This window comes from Crocuta crocuta, unplaced genomic scaffold, assembly GCF_008692635.1.
Source record: "Crocuta crocuta isolate KB4526 unplaced genomic scaffold, BGI_CrCroc_1.0 scaffold127, whole genome shotgun sequence".
Classification (NCBI taxonomy): Eukaryota; Metazoa; Chordata; class Mammalia; order Carnivora; family Hyaenidae; genus Crocuta; species Crocuta crocuta.
The window spans coordinates 5,264,511-5,283,200 of record NW_027532008.1 but is presented as its reverse complement, the minus strand read 5'-3'; the positions used below and the strand labels follow the sequence as shown (position 1 = coordinate 5,283,200).

The window sequence follows — 18,690 nt, the reverse complement described above, 5'->3', positions numbered from 1 at the left end:
AAGGGAGAGTTCATAACTAAAGGAGACTTGTCATGACGTAGGCGAGTTGGGAAAGGAGGTTGTTTGAAAACGGATGCGCGATCTGTCGCAAGATTGGAACATCCCGTAAGGACTTTAAAAACACGGGTCTCTTTAGGAAGCGCATTTTTTGCCAGCTTCTTGGCATGGCTGCAAAAGCTGATGCTTCCCTAGTTTGGCCATTTTGGTGACAAAATCCGTGTGAGACTCGGGAAAGTTCCCCAGTAAAGACAAATAACTTCTAGGACTTGCAGACCCCCGTCTCCTCCAATTCCTGGATCTCAAGGCTGAAAGCTTTTAAATGATGACAGTTACGAGACTATTTTCTACTTTTGTCAGTTCAGGAAGTAGCCATTCTTAACTGTATTTCCGCCGAAAATATAAACGATCACTTTTCCCCGTGTTTTTGAATTGGAAGTAATGAAGTCATCTTTACATTTCTAGCTAGGACTTCTCTCCTACTTGTGTGCTGAGGAGACTCAGATGTTGGCCTCAGCTCCCAAGCTGAACTCAGCAGATCGGCCCATGAAAACTTCTGTATTGAGACAAAGGAAAGGATCCGGCAGAACGCACCATCTATTATCCTGGGCCTGGCAGCAAGGAAGGGGACAGGTAGTGGAAATCCTGCAATCCGAGAAGCAGACTGAAAGGTATAAAATTCCCTGTTGTGGGGGCACACCTCCTAAACCATTTGTTTTTGTTTCTCTACTGATTCAGATTTGGGGAGAAGCCTGCTTTTCAGAAGGTAATAAAGGCTGTGAATAGAATGAAGTGTGAACATCCATCAACGATAGGGTTAAAGCCGTTGAATAGCAATTTGAAAATGACTTCTGGAATTATAAGCTGAGGCTAGCTATAGAAGCTTCTCAAAGCTTGGAACTTTTCTTCCTGGAACTTTGCTCAGTATTTTCCCTTTACTTACAGGTGACAAAGAAGCTGAAGATGGGCGGCGGAGAGAGGTATAACATTCCAGCCCCTCAATCGAGAAATGTTAGTAAGAACCAGCAACAGCTTAATAGACAGAAGACCAAGGATCAGAATTCCCAGATGAAGATTGTTCATAAGAAAAAAGAAAGGGGACATACTTACACCTCCTCAGCAGCTGCACGGCAGGCCATGCAAAATGGGGGGAAGAACAAAACTTTCCCAAATAATCAAAACTGGAACTCTAGCTTATCAAGTCCTAGCTTGCTTTTTAAGTCTCAAACTAATCAGAATTATGCTGGAGCCAAGTTTAGTGAGCCACCGTCACCAAGCGTTCTTCCTAAACCACCAAGCCACTGGGTTCCAGTTTCCTTTAATCCTTCTGATAAGGAAATAATGACATTTCAGCTTAAAACCTTACTTAAAGTACAGGTATAAGATAAAACACTTTGAATGAAATTTAGTTATATTTGAGGGGAGTTGTCAATTGTTTCTGACCAAATTCACTAGGGCATTAATCTACTTGTAAAATTGCTAATTAATGTGGAAAATCAAATTAGACTTTCTCTTGTTTTAGGTGTTGTGTGCACTGTCATGTAACGGTGGCATCAGTGCAACTTAAAATAACAAAATTATTCATAATAGTACTTGATATTAAGTGTTCTCAATTGAGTAACTTACGTGGTTTTAAGTTTAGATTTGGGGAATGGTGATCAACTTTTCCTATTGTTTGTTGAGCGGAAATATGAATTTCAGATTATCATTCGCGGATCAGTAGACTGACCTGTTGAGAGCTAGTGAATCTAATTATAAACATCTAGTTAAGATACACAGGGACTGAAAAGTAGGTGAATATTTGAAAGTTTCAAGTCCTAGAAGCACCTAGACCAGTAATATGCCAACAACCTGATGCACTGCCAAAAGGAAAATGTGAATTTTTCTTACAGAAGGGTTTCATTTTAGCAAACTATGCTGGTGAATGTAGAACGGGCACTAGTGGCTACCGAGTTTAGGAGACCATACACCCCAATGGCCGTTTCTTTGATGCAGTGGCTAAGCGTCTGCTAACTAATGCACCCCAAAACCAGTTTTTATAGAAATGGTATTTGGTGGTCACTGAGTAGCTTTCAAAATACATTTTTGTATTCTAGCACTGCATAAGCTATTCTGACAGTGATCTGGTCTCAAGAGTCATCCTGCAAAGCTTAGTTAAGTGGGGAGCTGTATAATGTGAAAGTTTTAAGTACCTAGGAAAGAGCCATGTAAATATATGTAATAAATTTGTAGCATATGTAAAGTTTTGTTGGCATTTATCCTATAAATATAGAATATTTTAGTATGAATTTGCTGAATGTAAGACCATGACACTTGTTTTTTATGCTATGGCCTGATTTTAAAGGTCCAAAATAATCTTTTTTTTCAAAAGTTTGCCCTTGTGCTAAAGTGCCAGTGTATGTATAATTGATCTGGTGGTAAACTATATTTCAAAATAAACCCTAGTGTAATAAGTTTTATATAACTGTAAAGGTTTTAAAGCTGCTAAAACACTTCCTATTTTTAAGAGATGTGAAATGCAGTATGGGACTATTTTAATTTTTCCTCCTTAAGCCCAAAGATTCACTATTAAAAGGTCCATCCAACCTTAAAGATTCATTTTGGCTTTTAATAATTTTTGTAATCTATAATATGAATATAGTTTAGTGTATGATGCCAGTATATATATTTTTTGTTACTAGTTAAGTGCAACCCAGGGGACCACTTATGTAAAAGACGTAATTTCTTGCATAATACCTTGCGATAACCTATTTTACCTAAATGTAAGTTAACCCAATAGTAAATTACAAATGCGTGTGGGAGAGTCAATTTAAAATTTCTGATTTTAAGTGCCCTATTCTAATTTGGCAGCTTTTTGGCATTTTAAAAGAAAATGGCAAAGTTGTATTTCTCCTAGGTAATGTTGCCCAAATCAAATAATGGTATTCTAAAGACAAGTTTACATAGTACATGTGCAAATTTCAAGCATGAAATTAAAAAATAAAATTGCTTCTTCCCCCCAGCGGTTTGTATTTTATAAAAAAATTGTTATGATTGAGTATTCTTAACACGCACATAGTTAATCCAACCAGAATACTGTAGGACTATTGGGTTTTTACAAGGCAACCAATGTGCCAACTGATAACATACATTTGGATTAGTTCAACAGCTGTAATTAAAGCTATGGTTTATGACCAGCCACCCCCACCCCCAGCAGGGCTGACCGTAGAAGACCACAGCACACTTTGGAAACTGAGATTCTGACTCAAGGGAATAAACCAGGTTTAATTCCCTGCCTCTCTTTTCTCTGCATTCTAAGATTGACGTTTATAGGAAACAGGATTTCTCAAACTGACAAAAACGGTTGTTTATACGCTGATATGTAAAAAGTGTAATTTCCACCAGGGGACTTGGGTTGGGGTGGCTAAACGCATCAGAACACTTAATAGGTTCCGAGAGATAGGGGTAGCTTAAACTAGTTCAAGAATAGGTGAACACCACAGCCAGGCCATTACTGTATCATGAAAACAGGAAGTAAATGACTTGGAGGAAGTACAAATCTTGAGTCTCCATCCCCACCCCCCCATTCTCTGTGTAATGTCTATGGACACTGCCAAATTCTTTAACCAGTGGAACTTGACTAGATTTAACAGTTCTCAGCCTAGGTATGTTAATTCTGGGTTTACACAGAATAATGTTTTTGGTTTGGGATGGACTCAAGTGGTTAAGTGTTCAGACTTGAGGGTGGGTGTGAGAAGAGGCTTTTAATTGAAGCTTTTAAAAGTTAACCTAAAGAAAAAGTTAAAGATCTCAACATCTCACCCCAGAGAGGTACTAATAGCTTTGGTTACCCTACAGGAATTAGTGATAGGAATTTCCCAAACCACTGTACTTGTGAGAACAAAAAAGTTGTTGAAAAACCAACTTCTCTAAGGCTTCAGTCAGCCATAGTGTGAGCCTTAAAATCAATGTCCATATTTGAATCTGTCATTATCTTCTTGATGGCAGTGTATAGTATGACAGAGTAACTCTAACCTATCCTTACATCTAATTCCTGGTTAATAAGTTCTATTCTTCCCAAAAGCAAGCACAAGGTGGAAAAAAGAACTGAAGGGTGCTGGGTAAGTTTTCTGGTTTCTTTAATTGCATTCTCAGTGGCAAGTACTTTGCAAAACAGGAGGGACAGAGTACATCTCCAAGGCCTCCTATGCAAATGAGGAAGGCCTACCCAGCCACACACCTGGAGGGCAGAGCTAAACCTAAGGAAATGAGAGATAAAAAAAAAAACCCAAATGTTTGGCTCCTAGACCAGTTGTTTATTTCACTCTCTAGCATTCAAAGAGATGCGATCTACAAAAACTAGACACAAAGGCCTTTTACTTCTTTACAAACTACTCTGTCAATTACCAATGAAAGGAATTTACATGTCTTGCTTTTTATTCCAAATAAAGAATCCCATTTTAATACGGTGAAACAGCCATTAGGAATACACAGAAACACAATGCAATAAACATCACCAACACTGTTGGAAAGGGGCAGAGAAAAAACCCCAGACGGACACTTTTCTATAGCAACTAGCTACATCTTGTAGATGTCAACACTTGAACGAAAACAAGCAGGTTGCTTACTTCATTTATAAATGGAACAGTTTGCTCCTAAAAGCCCCGACCTTCTGGTTAGAAATGCCATTAAGATTATTTATTCCTCCACTATCATTGTGCTGTCTCAAATCACAGCCGCCTCTTTTCAAAGTATCTCAGGATTTTGTAAACAATAGGGTCAAAATGCAATACAGTGTGACTGAAATTTGGAAAGCCAGGATGGAGAGCCTGAGTCACAACAGCTGTGAAGTCTTGGATTACATTTAACCTCTTTTTCATCCACAAAGCACAAACAAAATACTTTTTGATACTATATCTTTTTCATAAATCTATTAAATCTTCCCTCTGCATGAACTCTAGATCCCATTATATTAATTTTATTAAGTCATAAAATCTCCCATTTGATTAAAAAAAAAGGCACAAAACTAGCAGGAACCAAATAAAAAACCACGAACTCTAACCTAGGATCTGCCACTTACTTGCTGTGTGATCTTAGGCAAGTTTGAAAAAAAAAAATTTTTTTTTAATCAAACAGGGATAAAAATACCTCCATTTCGTATCTCTCATAGTTATGTATATTCTGCAGTTATTTTCAATTGTTTTAAACAAAAGGCTTAGACACTTCCGTATTTTCAAATGAAGAACTTCACACACAAAAAAATGTGGCAGAAATGACAAAAATCAAATATGAATGATGAAGAATCAATGTATAGATAAACAAACTTAATATCCTAATAAGGAACTAAGGAATCCAAAACATTTTTGTGATACTATAAAAGTTATTTATTCACTATACACAGAACATGTCCCCTATAAAATGTACATGTAAATCACTAAAAAGTATAATCTGGTGAACATTTTCTCAATTACAGAACACACTAAATCAGTTGGGATAACAGCTCTCTGTCTGCCTCAAAATAATCTAATTATAGCACCCAGAGTCTCCTTTAGGTCTAATGCAAAGTTACTTATTTTTGGGATTTCCTAATGTGTGTTTGAGGAGGCAGAGCTAACAATTTAATATAACTCTAGTATATTACAGTCACTGCACAATAAATCAGTTTATTACAGATTAAAACATCATTTTTTCATTATTTGTATTAATGGGATGCAAACAGAAATACTGGATACTTTTAAATGGCAGATAACCACAAAATTATCGTTGATAGTATTCTGGGTTTTATAATTACATTTAAGATATGAATGGTGTAAAATATTATGAATAATACACCTCAAAACAATGAGGTCATACTGTAATGATTGACTAGATTGTGCTCAGTAGACATTTATTAAATAAGTGAATTCTGTTTTTCTCCCCGATTACCCAGTACAATTTTTGCCCACAGTTAAGGGCTCAGTAAATAAATGTTTTCTGAATATACTGACTTAGGACAGAGGTGAGAAGAGATGGACCCTCTTAGCTAGATGTCAAGTATTTTAATTGGAATTTACCTGGAAAAGAGAGTGTAAGATGTAAACTGCACATGGCATACAAGTAAATAAACTCAGATGCCAACAAAGCAAACCATTAAGCAGAAAAACACTGGCACTGGAATAAACAAAGGCAAGATTTGCCAATAGCGAAAATGGAACTGACTTTAAGAGATAACCAGGAAAAAGTTTATACTGGACCATACCTTTTCTCACCCAATTCAGTTTGAGACAGACCAATAGAGGCACTGTAAGAGACTATGGCTGTCTTCCTTGATATTCAGACATCCTAGTTTCCAATAATTTATTAGGGACCTGTTACCCATGAATCAATATAAACCTATTCAGATTTAGGGATTAGTTTCCACAAGTACAAAGTTGAATTTCCTTTTATTTGTCCTAAAATGCTTACTTTCAAACTTGAAGGGACTTCAATTATTCCATGTAGTTTCGATAACATTCTTTTATCTTTTCAGACCAGAGTCAAAATATTCGTACAGTATTCATACTGCAGCACCTTCCACCCACCCTTTGGTCGCTTGAACTGCCCTTCTTTGGTTCTTTTTCCGCTTTCTCAGATCTTTCTTGAAGTGTAGTAAGCAGAACTGTACTGGGTATTCCAGCTGCAGTTTGGTCTTAAATAAAAGAAGGATGTTTGTCAGTTTGGTTTTCTTTATTCTTCTCTGTGGTATACAGGATTTTGTTAGTTGAACTGGATGTAGCAGCTTACTGGGCCAAATTTTCAAGAGAATAGTACAATAGTTCCCAGGTCTTTTTCCTGGGTTGTAAACTTAACAGCTCATACTCTATGTAGCACCTTTCCTTTCTCACTGAAGCATTATCTGTCACTTTTCTTCTTGCCTACTTGGCTTCAAAACAAAACAAAACAGAACAAAATGCAGAGAGAGCTTAAGTAAAAAGTGAGGTGAAGTGTCAGTCCTCACTGCTTCTTGATAGGATCTATTCTAATACTGACAACAGTGCCAGACACACAGTAGCTACTCCCTAACTGTGGAACTATGTAGCCCAAAATGAAAGCACTGTGTAAGGATCCTCATCAAGTAGGAGTAGGATCCCATCATGGGTTCAACTATAATTTAGTCCCTCTGAAGCTCATTAGGTAGATCACTTTAGAAGTAACATAAAACGTTCTAAAGGAAATAGTGCGAGTCATTTTAAGTGACACAAGTAGAAAATAAAAATGAAATCATCATCAGGCCTCCCATTTCTACACAAAGACTGAGAACAGTTTCAATGGGCTATCTCCTCAATCTACTTCTCTCAAATTATAGTCCATTAAAAAAAAAAAATCACCAAGGACCAGGCCTGGGCTCAAATCTTAGGTCTGCCTTTTTTATGGCTTTTTCTTTGTATCTCAATTTCCTTATCTATTATATGGGGGTAAATCTAAGTATCTTTCTCATAGGGTTTTGTGAAAAATAAATGAGCTAACACAAAGTTTTTAGTACTGTGTCTGGCACATCATAAATACTAAGTATCCGCTATCATTGCTGTCATTATAGAGCAGCTAGAATTCAAACCATAAAACACCTAAATCAGTTCCCCAAAGTGGTTATCACTTAATAGTCTAACTGCTCACTGACATTCAATGCAAACATATTATATAAACATAAGGCCCAATGCATCTTGTTTAGGACAGGAAAGAGCAGAATTATTATTGGTCCATCCAATAATGAAAATATAAACTTATAATTTAGCGGACTGAAGTTTCATTTTAATACTTATCTTAATACCACCAATAATCTCTTAAGTTATTTAACCCAAGGGGCTTAAAAAGCAATCATGAAACAACTTTGGGACATTACATAAGGAACTTTTAAGTAGTATATAAAGATGTACCTTTCTGGCAAGTTCTATCGATTCCAAAGTAAAAAAGTTAGTTGTGCCTAGTGCAACACTGATTAAAAATATTCCTAAATCTACAAAGGATTGTTTCCATTGTTATTTTAGAATCTCATTCAAAACTATAATAATTCCAGTTAATCATTATTTCCTTCATTTTGTTTTTATTATAGCATGTTTGCTTAATTTACAGCAAGCAGAAAATAAGCTGGGTCTTGTTTTGATCCAAACATTGATGTTTTAAAGGTTGTACACAATATTTGTTAAAAAGAACATATAAAAATACCTTTTTAGAAGCTTCTATAAGAAAGAAAATACAAAGTTTAACCCCACAACTTTCCTCTTTGCTAGAACTGCAAACTACTGCTACAGTTTTAAATAGACTTTTTGTTGTTTAAACTATACATCCAGGAAAATCTAAAAAATTAAAGAAACGTGCATATAAATGATTGCATAGCAGAACATGAACATTAACTGCAAACAGTAAAGAAATGAAAGTTAGAAATACTATCAAATATACAAAGGTTCTAGAATCAATCCTTTAAACACATTCCACAAACAGTATTTAAAAACCATCTTTTGTTCTTTACAGGCAAGGCCTATATTACTAAAACCAAAATCGAGAAAAGTAATCCTCTAAAAGGAATCGTTTCCCCACAATATTTACTTATACCTGCAAGCAAGCAATCTGAAATTTTAAAGATGCTAGCTTTTATTCTGAAATGAGATTGGACATGTCCCTTTTATTGTCCCCAAACGATCTCAGAGAAATGCTAAAAATTATAAATGGTTAGGGTATTGTGGTTTTTTTGTTTTGATTCCTGTTTTTTGTTTGTTTGTGTAAGTCAGGTACTGCTGGTACTACATTGATAATCCAACTCAGAGATGGGACTCCTACTGAAAATTGTTTTTCCAAAATATTTTAAATTTCATGGCACCACATAATCACCTAGAGTGGGAGTGTTCGCTTTCAACTTGCCTCACAGGAAATAAACTAAAGTGTGAAGAACAAGCCTCCTTCATAAAGTAGTAGGCGAATTTTGATACAAATGCACAGACCCAGTGCTAGAAGCATCAAAATTCAGTTCTTTTACACTATGCATATGCATAAGCAAAACCTACTTTGAAACAATGTACTTACTGCCTTTTTTTTAACAGCAGTAAGAAAACTAAGCAATATGACCAACAATGCTCCTTAAAGTTTAGAGTAACTACATGAGAGCATTTTTTTTCCCCTTAAAATGATTTCTGCCATCATTGACCTGCTCAAATTTTAAGGTTTGAATTCTTCCCATGTTTATATGTTCCAACTCTTCATAGAAAACACAAAAAAGCAGTGAAGGCTCCATGTTTCAGTCAAAAAACTCAATCTGCCCCCAAATCCTACTTAACCCAGTTGGCATCATTCCCCAAGACAGTGGGGTTAACAAAAGAACTACTCCACGCTGTCATAAATTAACTATTATTATCACGGGCCTAGACATCGTAACAAGACAAGAAGGTCCACCCTGAACCTAAATGTGTCTGATCAGTCAGTGTTGTACTGTGGCTACAACTTCACTTTTGTATCATTCTATCTTATTAGCAAGCTACATTTCTAGGTTAACAGTTCTACCAAATATGGATATGAAAGTTTATTTTTAATAAGACAATGTTGCAAATTATGGTCAACCAACATCTTTTCACCAATACTTCAAGCATAAAAAATGAGAATCTTTACAAAAATATACAGAGACACCACAAATTGGTAGCTGCCCATAACATTAAACAAACTGGACTCTTAAGAGTGGCTTCTCAACAGCATATCATTTTAATTATAACCATTTGCCTGGTACAGGGAAAACTGACAAGTGTTTTTTAAGCATCATTGCAACATTGTATTCCTGATAATTTAAGTAAACCAAACTATGAGTAAATGAGTGATACATGCCTAAAAATATCAAGGTTTATACTATCAGTGGCCACTGGACTTAGGACTAGTCCAAGACCTTGATCTAGATTTTGACCTAGACCTAGATTGTGATCTTGACTGAGATTTGGATCTAGGTGGTTCTTTTTTCCTTGATTCCTTTTCATATCTTGAGCCAGACTTATAATGTGTTTTGGAATCTGTTTTAGAGGTGCCTCTAGTTTTGGTGTGAGATGCAGACCTAGAACGTGATTTAGCCTTCATTTCTTTCTTGGGCTGGGACTTGGACCGTGATCTTGAATTGGATTTAGATCTTGAAAAAGATCGATTTCGGTGTTTGAATCTTTCAAAACAGAGGAGAGATACAATTAGAGTAAAAATTAGATTCTATATTAATCAAATTTGTTATTTTTAGAGCAAAAGTTCACTCTGAAATTGAAAAACTTAGAAGTCATTTTCAAAGCAAAGTTATTTACCTATCATTGTCGGAATGGCTTCTGCTACGCCGTGGTCTTCCAGCCGGTCTACTGCTAAAAGGTACATCAGAAAAAGCAAACAGTGACAAATGTCTATTTACAGTCTTCTTAAGTTTCTAATTAAAAAATTGAGCCATAAAACTTTTAAAATAAAGTACTAAAATAATTTTAGTCTCAATGAAGCATACAATGTATATAATTAAGTGTACAAAAAGTTAAAAAAATTAAAAGCTAACAAATCTTTTCTGACAGATTACTGTACCACACATCAAACTTACTTTCTAGGACTATAAGATCTTCTATAGTTGTAATCAAAGGACCGGCTTCTTGATCTTCTTCTTTCATAACTTCGGCTTCTAGAACGTCTGTATCTGTCATAATCATCATAGCGTGAAGAACTGTACACATTCCTCCCTTCCTTGGCTTTCATTTGATTTGGAGCTATGAACACACAGAACAGAGATATTTAGAAAATAGAGACATTTAAAACCTAGTATTTTAAGTCTTCAAATTATAGGGAAAATGTCTGTATTCTCTTCCCTTATACCCCCAATCTATGTCAAGGTTAAATGTGACTATTAACCTTGGAAAAAGTATTTGTTTCCAAGGAAGTCTATCAGAATACTGTTTTCGGTTAAAAATGATACTCTCAAATGTCTTCCCAACTATTTTTTTCCACAGACCTTTCACCATCTAGCTTGTTGTCTAAAAATATGCCAACTATTTCAACACTGAGAACATTTACCATATTTTTTAAAAATTCCAAATTAAAATACAAAATGACTTTGAACCATATGCTAACTTGGAATTATTCTGTGTGGTTTTCATTTATTAGAAACAATGAATAATGAAAATACTTATTGGTAGCCTATGGACAATGCTTTAAGTATCAAAATGAAGTAACATATGGTGATACGGTTCTGAGACCATAACAAAGGTAGAACAGAGTGAACACTTATTGGATGCCTTAGACCCATCAACATCCCTGGACAGTCCTCAAATTCTGATGTCATCTCATTCAATTCTATGAAGCAGATACTATATGCATGTGTGTGTTTATATAAATAACACAGTGAATATGCAAGGACCCATCACCCAACCCAAGAGCCAGAGAATTACAGCCTGCATCTGCCTAAGTGCCCCTCCTCTCTTCAGCAGGCATTTTCATCTCTATCTTAAAAATAAATGTTTATTTATTGAGAGGGAGAGGGTCAGAGAGCCCAAAAACCAAAGTCAGATGCTTAACTGACTGAGCCATCCAGGAACCCTCATCTCTTTTACTGTCTTGTCCAAGGTAACAAAACGGTTGAGCCAAAATTTAAACCCTGGTCTACCTGACTCCAAAGCCTGCAACTCTAGCCTCATTAGCATGCAGCTACCAACACCTAGTGCATGCCTGCATAATAAAACATTATACTAATATGAAATAAATTCTAGTTTGTCTATAATCACCTGCTTAATTCTGTCTGTTCATTTCCATAGCCACACACCTACACAAATACTGATTCTGGGGCACCTGGGTGGCTCAGTCGATTGAGTGTCCCGACTTGGGCTCAGGTCATGATCTCATGGCTGGTGGGTTCAATCCCCTCATCAGATTGTGTGCTGACAGCTCAGAGCCTGGCGCCTGCTTTGGATTGTGCGTCTCCCTCTCTCTCTGCCCCTACCCTGCTCGTGTTTTCTTTTTCTCAAAAATAAACATAAAAAAAAGGTTTAAACAAACAAAAAACAAATACCCAATTATACCTTGAAGATCTTTATGAAGAGAAATGGCTGAAAAGTCCCAATACTTTCCAATTTCCCTTTTAATTCCACCCCCAGATTATTAACCACGCCAGAGTCCAAACATTTCAGTCATTCTAATCTTCACATTCTACCTGTCTGCAAAATGTATCTGAGTTACTCTATCTTTCCAAAAACTCTTTTTAGATTTTAAACATATAAGACAAATTGCCTAAGAAACATCAGAGCACTGTTTCTAAAATGATCTACTTATACATATATTAGGCATAAGGGTACTTACTCTTCCGATCTCCTTGTGCAAACTGTATTTCAATTTGGCGTCCACAAATCCATTTTCTGTCCAAATTATGTAAAGCATCTTCGGCATCACGGACATCCTCAAATGTGCTAAATGTTAAGGGGCTTGGGAAGTTTTGCACACTTTGATAACGAGTGAACTTTCAGTTGGTAAGTCTGGACCATTTCACAATCTCTCAACATTATTCTAGAAAATCATCCAGACCTCACTTAACTTAGGTTGGTTGATTCAGCTATAGACACTTGACAGCATTAAAGCACTTGTGATTTCCGACAGCATACATTTGAAAACACATGTGAATACATAAATTAAAATAAGAGCTGTTATAGCTGAACTACCAAGTAATCCTATCAAAATTTTTTCCTGAGTTTTAAGTTTTAGAAAACAAGAAAAACAAATGTCACTTCTATGTTGTATGTTAAAACAAAATTTCTTAAAATAAAACCAAAACTGATTTTCATATTTTTGTTTCAAAGGAAAAAAAGAAAATGCCAATAGTTCTTGTGTAAGCAAGCATAATATATCTTACCTTATAAGAGACAAAAGAATTAACTTCAAATCGATTTTGCTGTTTTTCTCAGATATATCTAACACTATTATTTCACACAGTTCTTCCTTATACTATACAGGGAAGACTGGTAGGCTATCCATTTGAGGATATCAAGACATAACCGAGCAATAGTGAAGACATTGCTACACCAAAAGCATATTACACCCATGCACAGACTATAAGAGCATGCGGTCAAGAAATAACAGACCATTTCTAAAGATTCTTGGACTGGAAAGCCCTAACCATAATACTAAACATACAGCTTACTGCCAAGAAGTGAATTTGGCACTGGTTTTCAACTTGGGAAATTTCAAGGTAACATTTATAAACCTGACCCAGGAACTGCTGGTACCTTGACTGGAGAAGCTGCTGCCTTGCTCTCTTCCCTGTCAGCAATAGTACTATGACAACTCTTGGCTTTACAAATTTAGCTCCTTTCCTAAAACCACCATTCTGATGGAAGCCAAGCAAATCAGAGCAGTATTTGATATAAAAGCTTTGGAAAGGGAGTTAGGTTACGCTGGGGTGTAGATTTTCATTCTATCCTAAAAATTACTATTCTAATTGTCCATTTATATTTCTCAAAATTGAGAAACAAGAGTGCAGATCTTAAGCTGAATAAAAAACAGCACTGACAAGACTTATTCTCTCCAAGACTGATACTAGTATCTGTTTATTTCAGATACTAAAATGTCTGCCTCACCAGATTTCCTATCTTTCATTCTGAAAGAACTAAGGACCACAGCCCATTCCTAGGTCTCTCTTCCCAAAAAATTATGTGGATGTTAAAGGAGAGGTTTTCCCAAGTCCTAAGTCACAGGACTTTCAACAAGAAAAGAAAAATGTTGAGAGGGAGTTTAGAACCTTGAGTATGAGTACTATAATTCAACATCTGTCAAGGTTAATGCAGTTGGGCTCTAAAATATTTAAAGAGGAAGCTCCCTTAACAGGTGTACCACTTTATTACCCCAGGAGGCAGAATATAATAATTTTTTTAAAGATTAAAATTAAAACATATAAGGATTATTGAGAGTAAATCTAAATAATTCTTTGGGTCTACCCCCCAAAACAGAATCCTAGGCTGAATGAACCATAGCAACATTCTACTATACATAAGAAAAGCCTCATTGGGAACAGTGTCAAATATCACTCTGATGCTAGTTAAGGAGAAATTTGTACTTGAGATCTTTGCAAAATCCTGAGACCTACTTAACTATTTTAAGACTACAGAGAGACATTATGTATAGAAAGTATATGATTCTCCTTTAGATGACAACCCTCTTCTAGCTCAAGTATCACACACTCCCGAGGCAAACTAGTGTTGATCCTGGTTCCCAGGCCACCCCAAACCAAGTAAAAGCAGGTCAACATTGTAAGCCAGAAAGCATCGCCTTTAAAAACATGCAACCAACCAACCAAGCCAAAGATAGCTCTTATCCTCTCTGTAACAGAACTTTGCCACCAATTCCCCCAACTGTCCTTGATCATTAGCTTTGTAGAAATAGCAGCTTTCAGCATTTCCCGTAAGTCTCCCTAGAACTCTTCCTAAGTTTCAAGAGACCCACTGAAAATTTTTTCCTAGCCTGACACCCACAGCCCAAACCTTTGCTGTCTCACTGAAGGAAGAAATGTCACCTAAAACTCTGGGTCAGGGAATGACTTTCCACAGGTCCTGATTAGGTACCTATACCAGGGATTAAGGCCTTCTGCAATCCACTCAGGGCCAATTGATCCTATGTGCTACAGCAGTGCAGGACCTGCGGGCTTCACAGAGCTAAGTTAAGAAGTCAAGAGTATGTGTGTGCCCATAGCAGCCACTTTAAAATCTCTAAACAAGTAGTATTTTCAGTGGATTTGACCTTACAAGACCACCAGAGTTGTTTCTAAGGAGGTCCCAATGCCAGCACCTGTCTCCCTTTTAGCATGGCTCTGTGGAGTTGGCTCGACCCCAGAATCTCATGCTCCTCCAAAGAGCACTGCCTGTAACCCTATGGCATCTGACAATACGGCCCGAAACAGAAATATGCTGAGTTTAAGCTTAACAACATTACATCCTGGTACACTTTAACTTGACAATCTAAGAGAAGAGTGCATTTTTACAAGACCACAATCACAACATCAAAGGCCCACATAAATCAAGTTACAGGTTTTGTCACTAGACCAAACCAGAATGGTTTTGAAAATTAACTGCTTACAAAACATTAAAAAAAAAAAAGAAGAAAAAAAAGAAGAAAAAAAAAGGAAAATAGTTATTCTGTAGGATACATCAGGTATGACTCCTTTAATCTTGGCCATCATTCAACTTCATCTTGACCTTTAACTCTTTAAGTGCTTGTCAGAAGGACTTGTCATGAGATGCTTGGCCAAATATGACAGATGGCTTTATCTTTAACTTTGAAAAACAACCTTTTCCCCCTTTTGTAGATAAAGCGAGGCTTTGTCTCCCATTAGGCTTGTCCTTCTTCCAGCTTTTCTTTATTTTTTCTTTTCCCAAACTCTCCCTTCTCTTCAAGCCTGATCCTTAAGAGGTCTTTGGCTTGTCTACTTGCCTTAAGTGTTGAACTCTACTCTAAAGGTTCTTTCATGCTTTCTCTTTGGGGTCGCCATAACTGTACAGCTTTACATTCTCTGAGGTAACAACAGAGGACAGCAAATTAGGGGACAATATTAAAGAAGTTTACCTCATTGTTATACAATTTGTTTTTGATCAAGTGATTCAAATTAACAGACAATACCAAACTTTAATTGCTAAGCACAAGAACATATTAACTTTTAATTTGACTTACATTTATAGGTGGTAGCAACCAGAGTGTATGCAAATTTAAATCACAAATCATAATCACTGATTTGAGTTTCAGCAGCATGAATTGGAATTTAAATATTTTACTATTTTTGGATTAACTTTAAGAAATAGTTAAGAGCAACGTGAGTCAGAATTTTCAAAAATTTGAAGACAAAACATTTATTAGAGGACAAAAGTAAACTACTTTTTAGATGTTACCTCTTACATAAACTTGAATTTCAAACTTCAACACCCCTCACTAATCAGCCATCTGAAGAAAGGATATTGAACATAAGCAAATCCTCTTGGACGACGCGTGTAGAAATCAAGTGGAACATACACATCAACTATAGGACCATAACGACCAAATTCTCGTCGTAAATCTTCGGACCTAAAACATCATAAAAAGACCCCCAATTTTTATGTTCACTTCTTTAAAAGAATGTCTCTGTAAGAAATAGGTATCTTTCTGTAATCTGTCATTAATAAAAGGGACTGTGCTGCATCCCTGGTTACCTAAAACAGACAAGCTTTCTAAGTCTCAACATCAAGAGCCAACTTTAAGAACATACACAAAATGTACAGGCAATAGATCTTCTTGACAAAGAAAAGACCTAAGATTCTAGATGATAATGCAGTGCCTAATAAAATCCATTACTATTTTACATTACAACAGGAAAACACGGCTAAGGCAACGTGGTCAGTTCACCTATTGTTTCTAACCACCTTTTAATTTTTCACAGGAGGTACAATAGCATTAGATTGTATAGTAAATATTACTGTTTTTCTTTTACAGTATCAAACCAACATTAGCCTGAAAAATACCAATCACTTTTATCCATAAAATTACAGCGACAGGGTTAGGCACTTGGTAGAGAAAGCTTTGAAAAATAAAAGCCACAAAAATATATGTAACTCCTTAAATAATAAATATCAAAATGACCTAAGGAGAAATTTTTCTACACACCAGAATACTGCTCACTTTCCTACTTAAGTTAGGACAGAAAAATGTAAATCACTAGGCTATCAAAATAAAATTGACTTCGGGGGTGTCAGAGTGATTGTGAAAACGTAGTCTTCTTGTGATAAGATGTGTTCCAAAAAATTCTGACGATAACTACAAGCAATTAAGGTAATTGGTGAGAACAAAGGCACGGACTGGATTAACGCAATTTAGCTTATCAACGCCGAAATGGTTATACTTCCTAAACCTCACTTTTCAAAGGGTGACTAGTTATATTTCCGGGAAATGAGAAGAGCTAGAACGCACGGTGTACTGGAATGATTTTATCTCCCCATTTTCAACCTTCCCTTTCTCTAAACATCTACAAGGTTTTAAAAATCACAAACATAACGACAAAAAAGGAGTAGCGAATGGTTCGCCATAATGCCCCTCCCCCGATCCGGTTATTTCGCTGCAATTTTTTAACTACAAAAAAAATTCTAAGCGCCGAGGGGGCGTGTACCCCAAAGAACGTGAACTTCAAGTCCGTGGGCAGCGGACTGTCCGCCGCGACGGGGGCTGGACGCGCCGAGAGGAAGCGAGGAGGAAGAGGCTCCGAGCTGCGGAGGGGGAGGGGCACCGAAATCCCGCCACGCGGCCCGCGTTCCCCGCGGCGGCCTGGGAGGACCGGGGCGCCGCCCTCGCTCCCACGCGGCGGTTGAGCCGACGGCGCGGCCTAGTTGGGGCCCGAAGGCCCGCGCGGTACCCGCCATCTTCCCCCTTCCCCTCCCCCGACCCAACGCGCCGCCGCCGCCGCACGGGTCCTCCCCGAGCGCCTGCGGCCTCCCGGGGCAGGCCCGGAGTATCTCCCCGTACATACCTGGTATCGTCGGCCACGTTCCTTACGAACAGAGACGTGTTGGGGGGGCGCAGGTAGCGGGACATGACGGCGACGTGAGTCTCGGCAGGGGTACTAACGGGCTCACTAAACCGTCCGCGGATCCGGCGGCGGATCCTCAGACACTCTCAGCCAGAGGGCTCCGCTACGAAACAGCCTCTTCTCGCGAGACTTCACTCCCGCCTCCACACCCCTCCTCCCACCTGGGCGCAAAGCCTGGCCCCGCAACGGTTCTTTCCCGCGAGATCAGCCGACGTGCGCCTGCGCAGGCGGGCGGCTAGGGTACGTGCGGGAGCCTCGGTCTCATTCATTGGCTTCTTGAGCTGAGTCTTTCCCCTCCCCCAAGCCCGCTCTTTCTTTCTTTGGTGCTTTATTTTCCCGCCCTTTTCTGCCTTGCACCGGTTTTCCCTTTCTCCCCCCTCCCCATCCCAAGTCGGGAAGCAGACGTTTTAACTCCTACGCCACACTTTACAGTTATTGGGAACTTAGATGGAGTTTTAAACGTTAGAATTGAGAGAGACTGCCGTACGGTTTCCTGTCTGGTCCAAGTTAGGCCGTGGCTTTTATTAGATCGCTGACCAGCGAGAGAAGAATTTACAGCCTCTCGTATTGATATAAAAGGGAAGGAAGTGTGTGTCCTTGAGAAGAGGTGGGCCTGCCTCCAGGGCTTTCAGTGTGGCGCGGGGGTGAGGACACCCCCGGAGGGCCTGTGCTGGGGCTGCCCCTCGCCCACGCCCTTATCACACCCGTCTTCCGCTTTCCATGCGATTCCCCCTGATCGGAGGCCCATTTCGACTTTCAATTGGGCCATAGACCTCACATTTTAGTCTCTGTTGTCATCCACAGCTAGCCTTTTTGCTAACGGCCTCTGTCGCAATGGTCTTTCAATTTTTTGGTCTCAGAACCTCTTTGTCCTCTTAAAAATTATGGAAGACCCCACAGGGTTTTGTTTATGTGGGTTCTGAACATTTACTGAACTAGAATTTAAAATAGAGAACGTTTTATGGCGCATTAACGCACACGCACACATTCTACTGCCCTTCGTCACATCATGTGACCTCCCGGAAGCTCTGCTCTCTATTTGTGAAAGACCTGAAAAAGACAAATAATGCTTACTATAGTTTTGATCCCTTGAAAGGGTCCTGGGGATCCCTTACCAGACATTGAGAACCACTTGCTGCTCTACCAGACTGGATTTTTGGAGATGAGGCATCACTTAT

At 38.1% G+C, this 18,690-nt stretch overlaps 2 protein-coding genes across 11 annotated transcripts in view; one reads left to right on the top strand and one right to left on the bottom strand.

Moving 5' to 3' along the window:
* Nucleotides 1-2,998, top strand: part of PNRC2 (proline rich nuclear receptor coactivator 2) — a 4,035-nt gene extending 1,037 nt beyond the window's left edge. For both annotated transcript variants that reach the window (XM_077775769.1, XM_077775768.1), the window contains exons 2-3: nucleotides 463-668; nucleotides 943-2,998. In XM_077775769.1, the coding sequence (XP_077631895.1) occupies nucleotides 961-1,380 (420 nt within the window). In that variant the 5' untranslated portion in view covers nucleotides 463-668; nucleotides 943-960 and the 3' untranslated portion in view covers nucleotides 1,381-2,998. The remainder of the gene's footprint in view (nucleotides 1-462; nucleotides 669-942) is intronic.
* Nucleotides 2,999-4,395: 1,397 nt separating this feature from the next.
* On the bottom strand, nucleotides 4,396-17,674 carry SRSF10 (serine and arginine rich splicing factor 10). 9 transcript variants are annotated; one of them, XM_077775881.1, is made up of 6 exons: nucleotides 17,453-17,674; nucleotides 15,916-16,020; nucleotides 12,280-12,383; nucleotides 10,535-10,697; nucleotides 10,257-10,307; nucleotides 4,396-6,877 (listed from the first exon to the last, which is right to left on the bottom strand). In XM_077775881.1, the coding sequence occupies exons 1-6, from the start codon at nucleotides 17,515-17,517 to the stop codon at nucleotides 6,847-6,849; spliced, it is 519 nt and encodes a 172-aa protein (XP_077632007.1). In that variant the 5' UTR covers nucleotides 17,518-17,674; the 3' UTR covers nucleotides 4,396-6,846. The 9 variants fall into 9 exon arrangements, with proteins under 9 accessions (XP_077632007.1, XP_077632005.1, XP_077632006.1 ...); XM_077775879.1 differs by having other exon boundaries at nucleotides 4,396-6,643; nucleotides 17,453-17,672; XM_077775880.1 differs by having other exon boundaries at nucleotides 10,257-10,310; nucleotides 17,453-17,671.
* Between the last annotated feature and the right edge of the window lie 1,016 nt (nucleotides 17,675-18,690).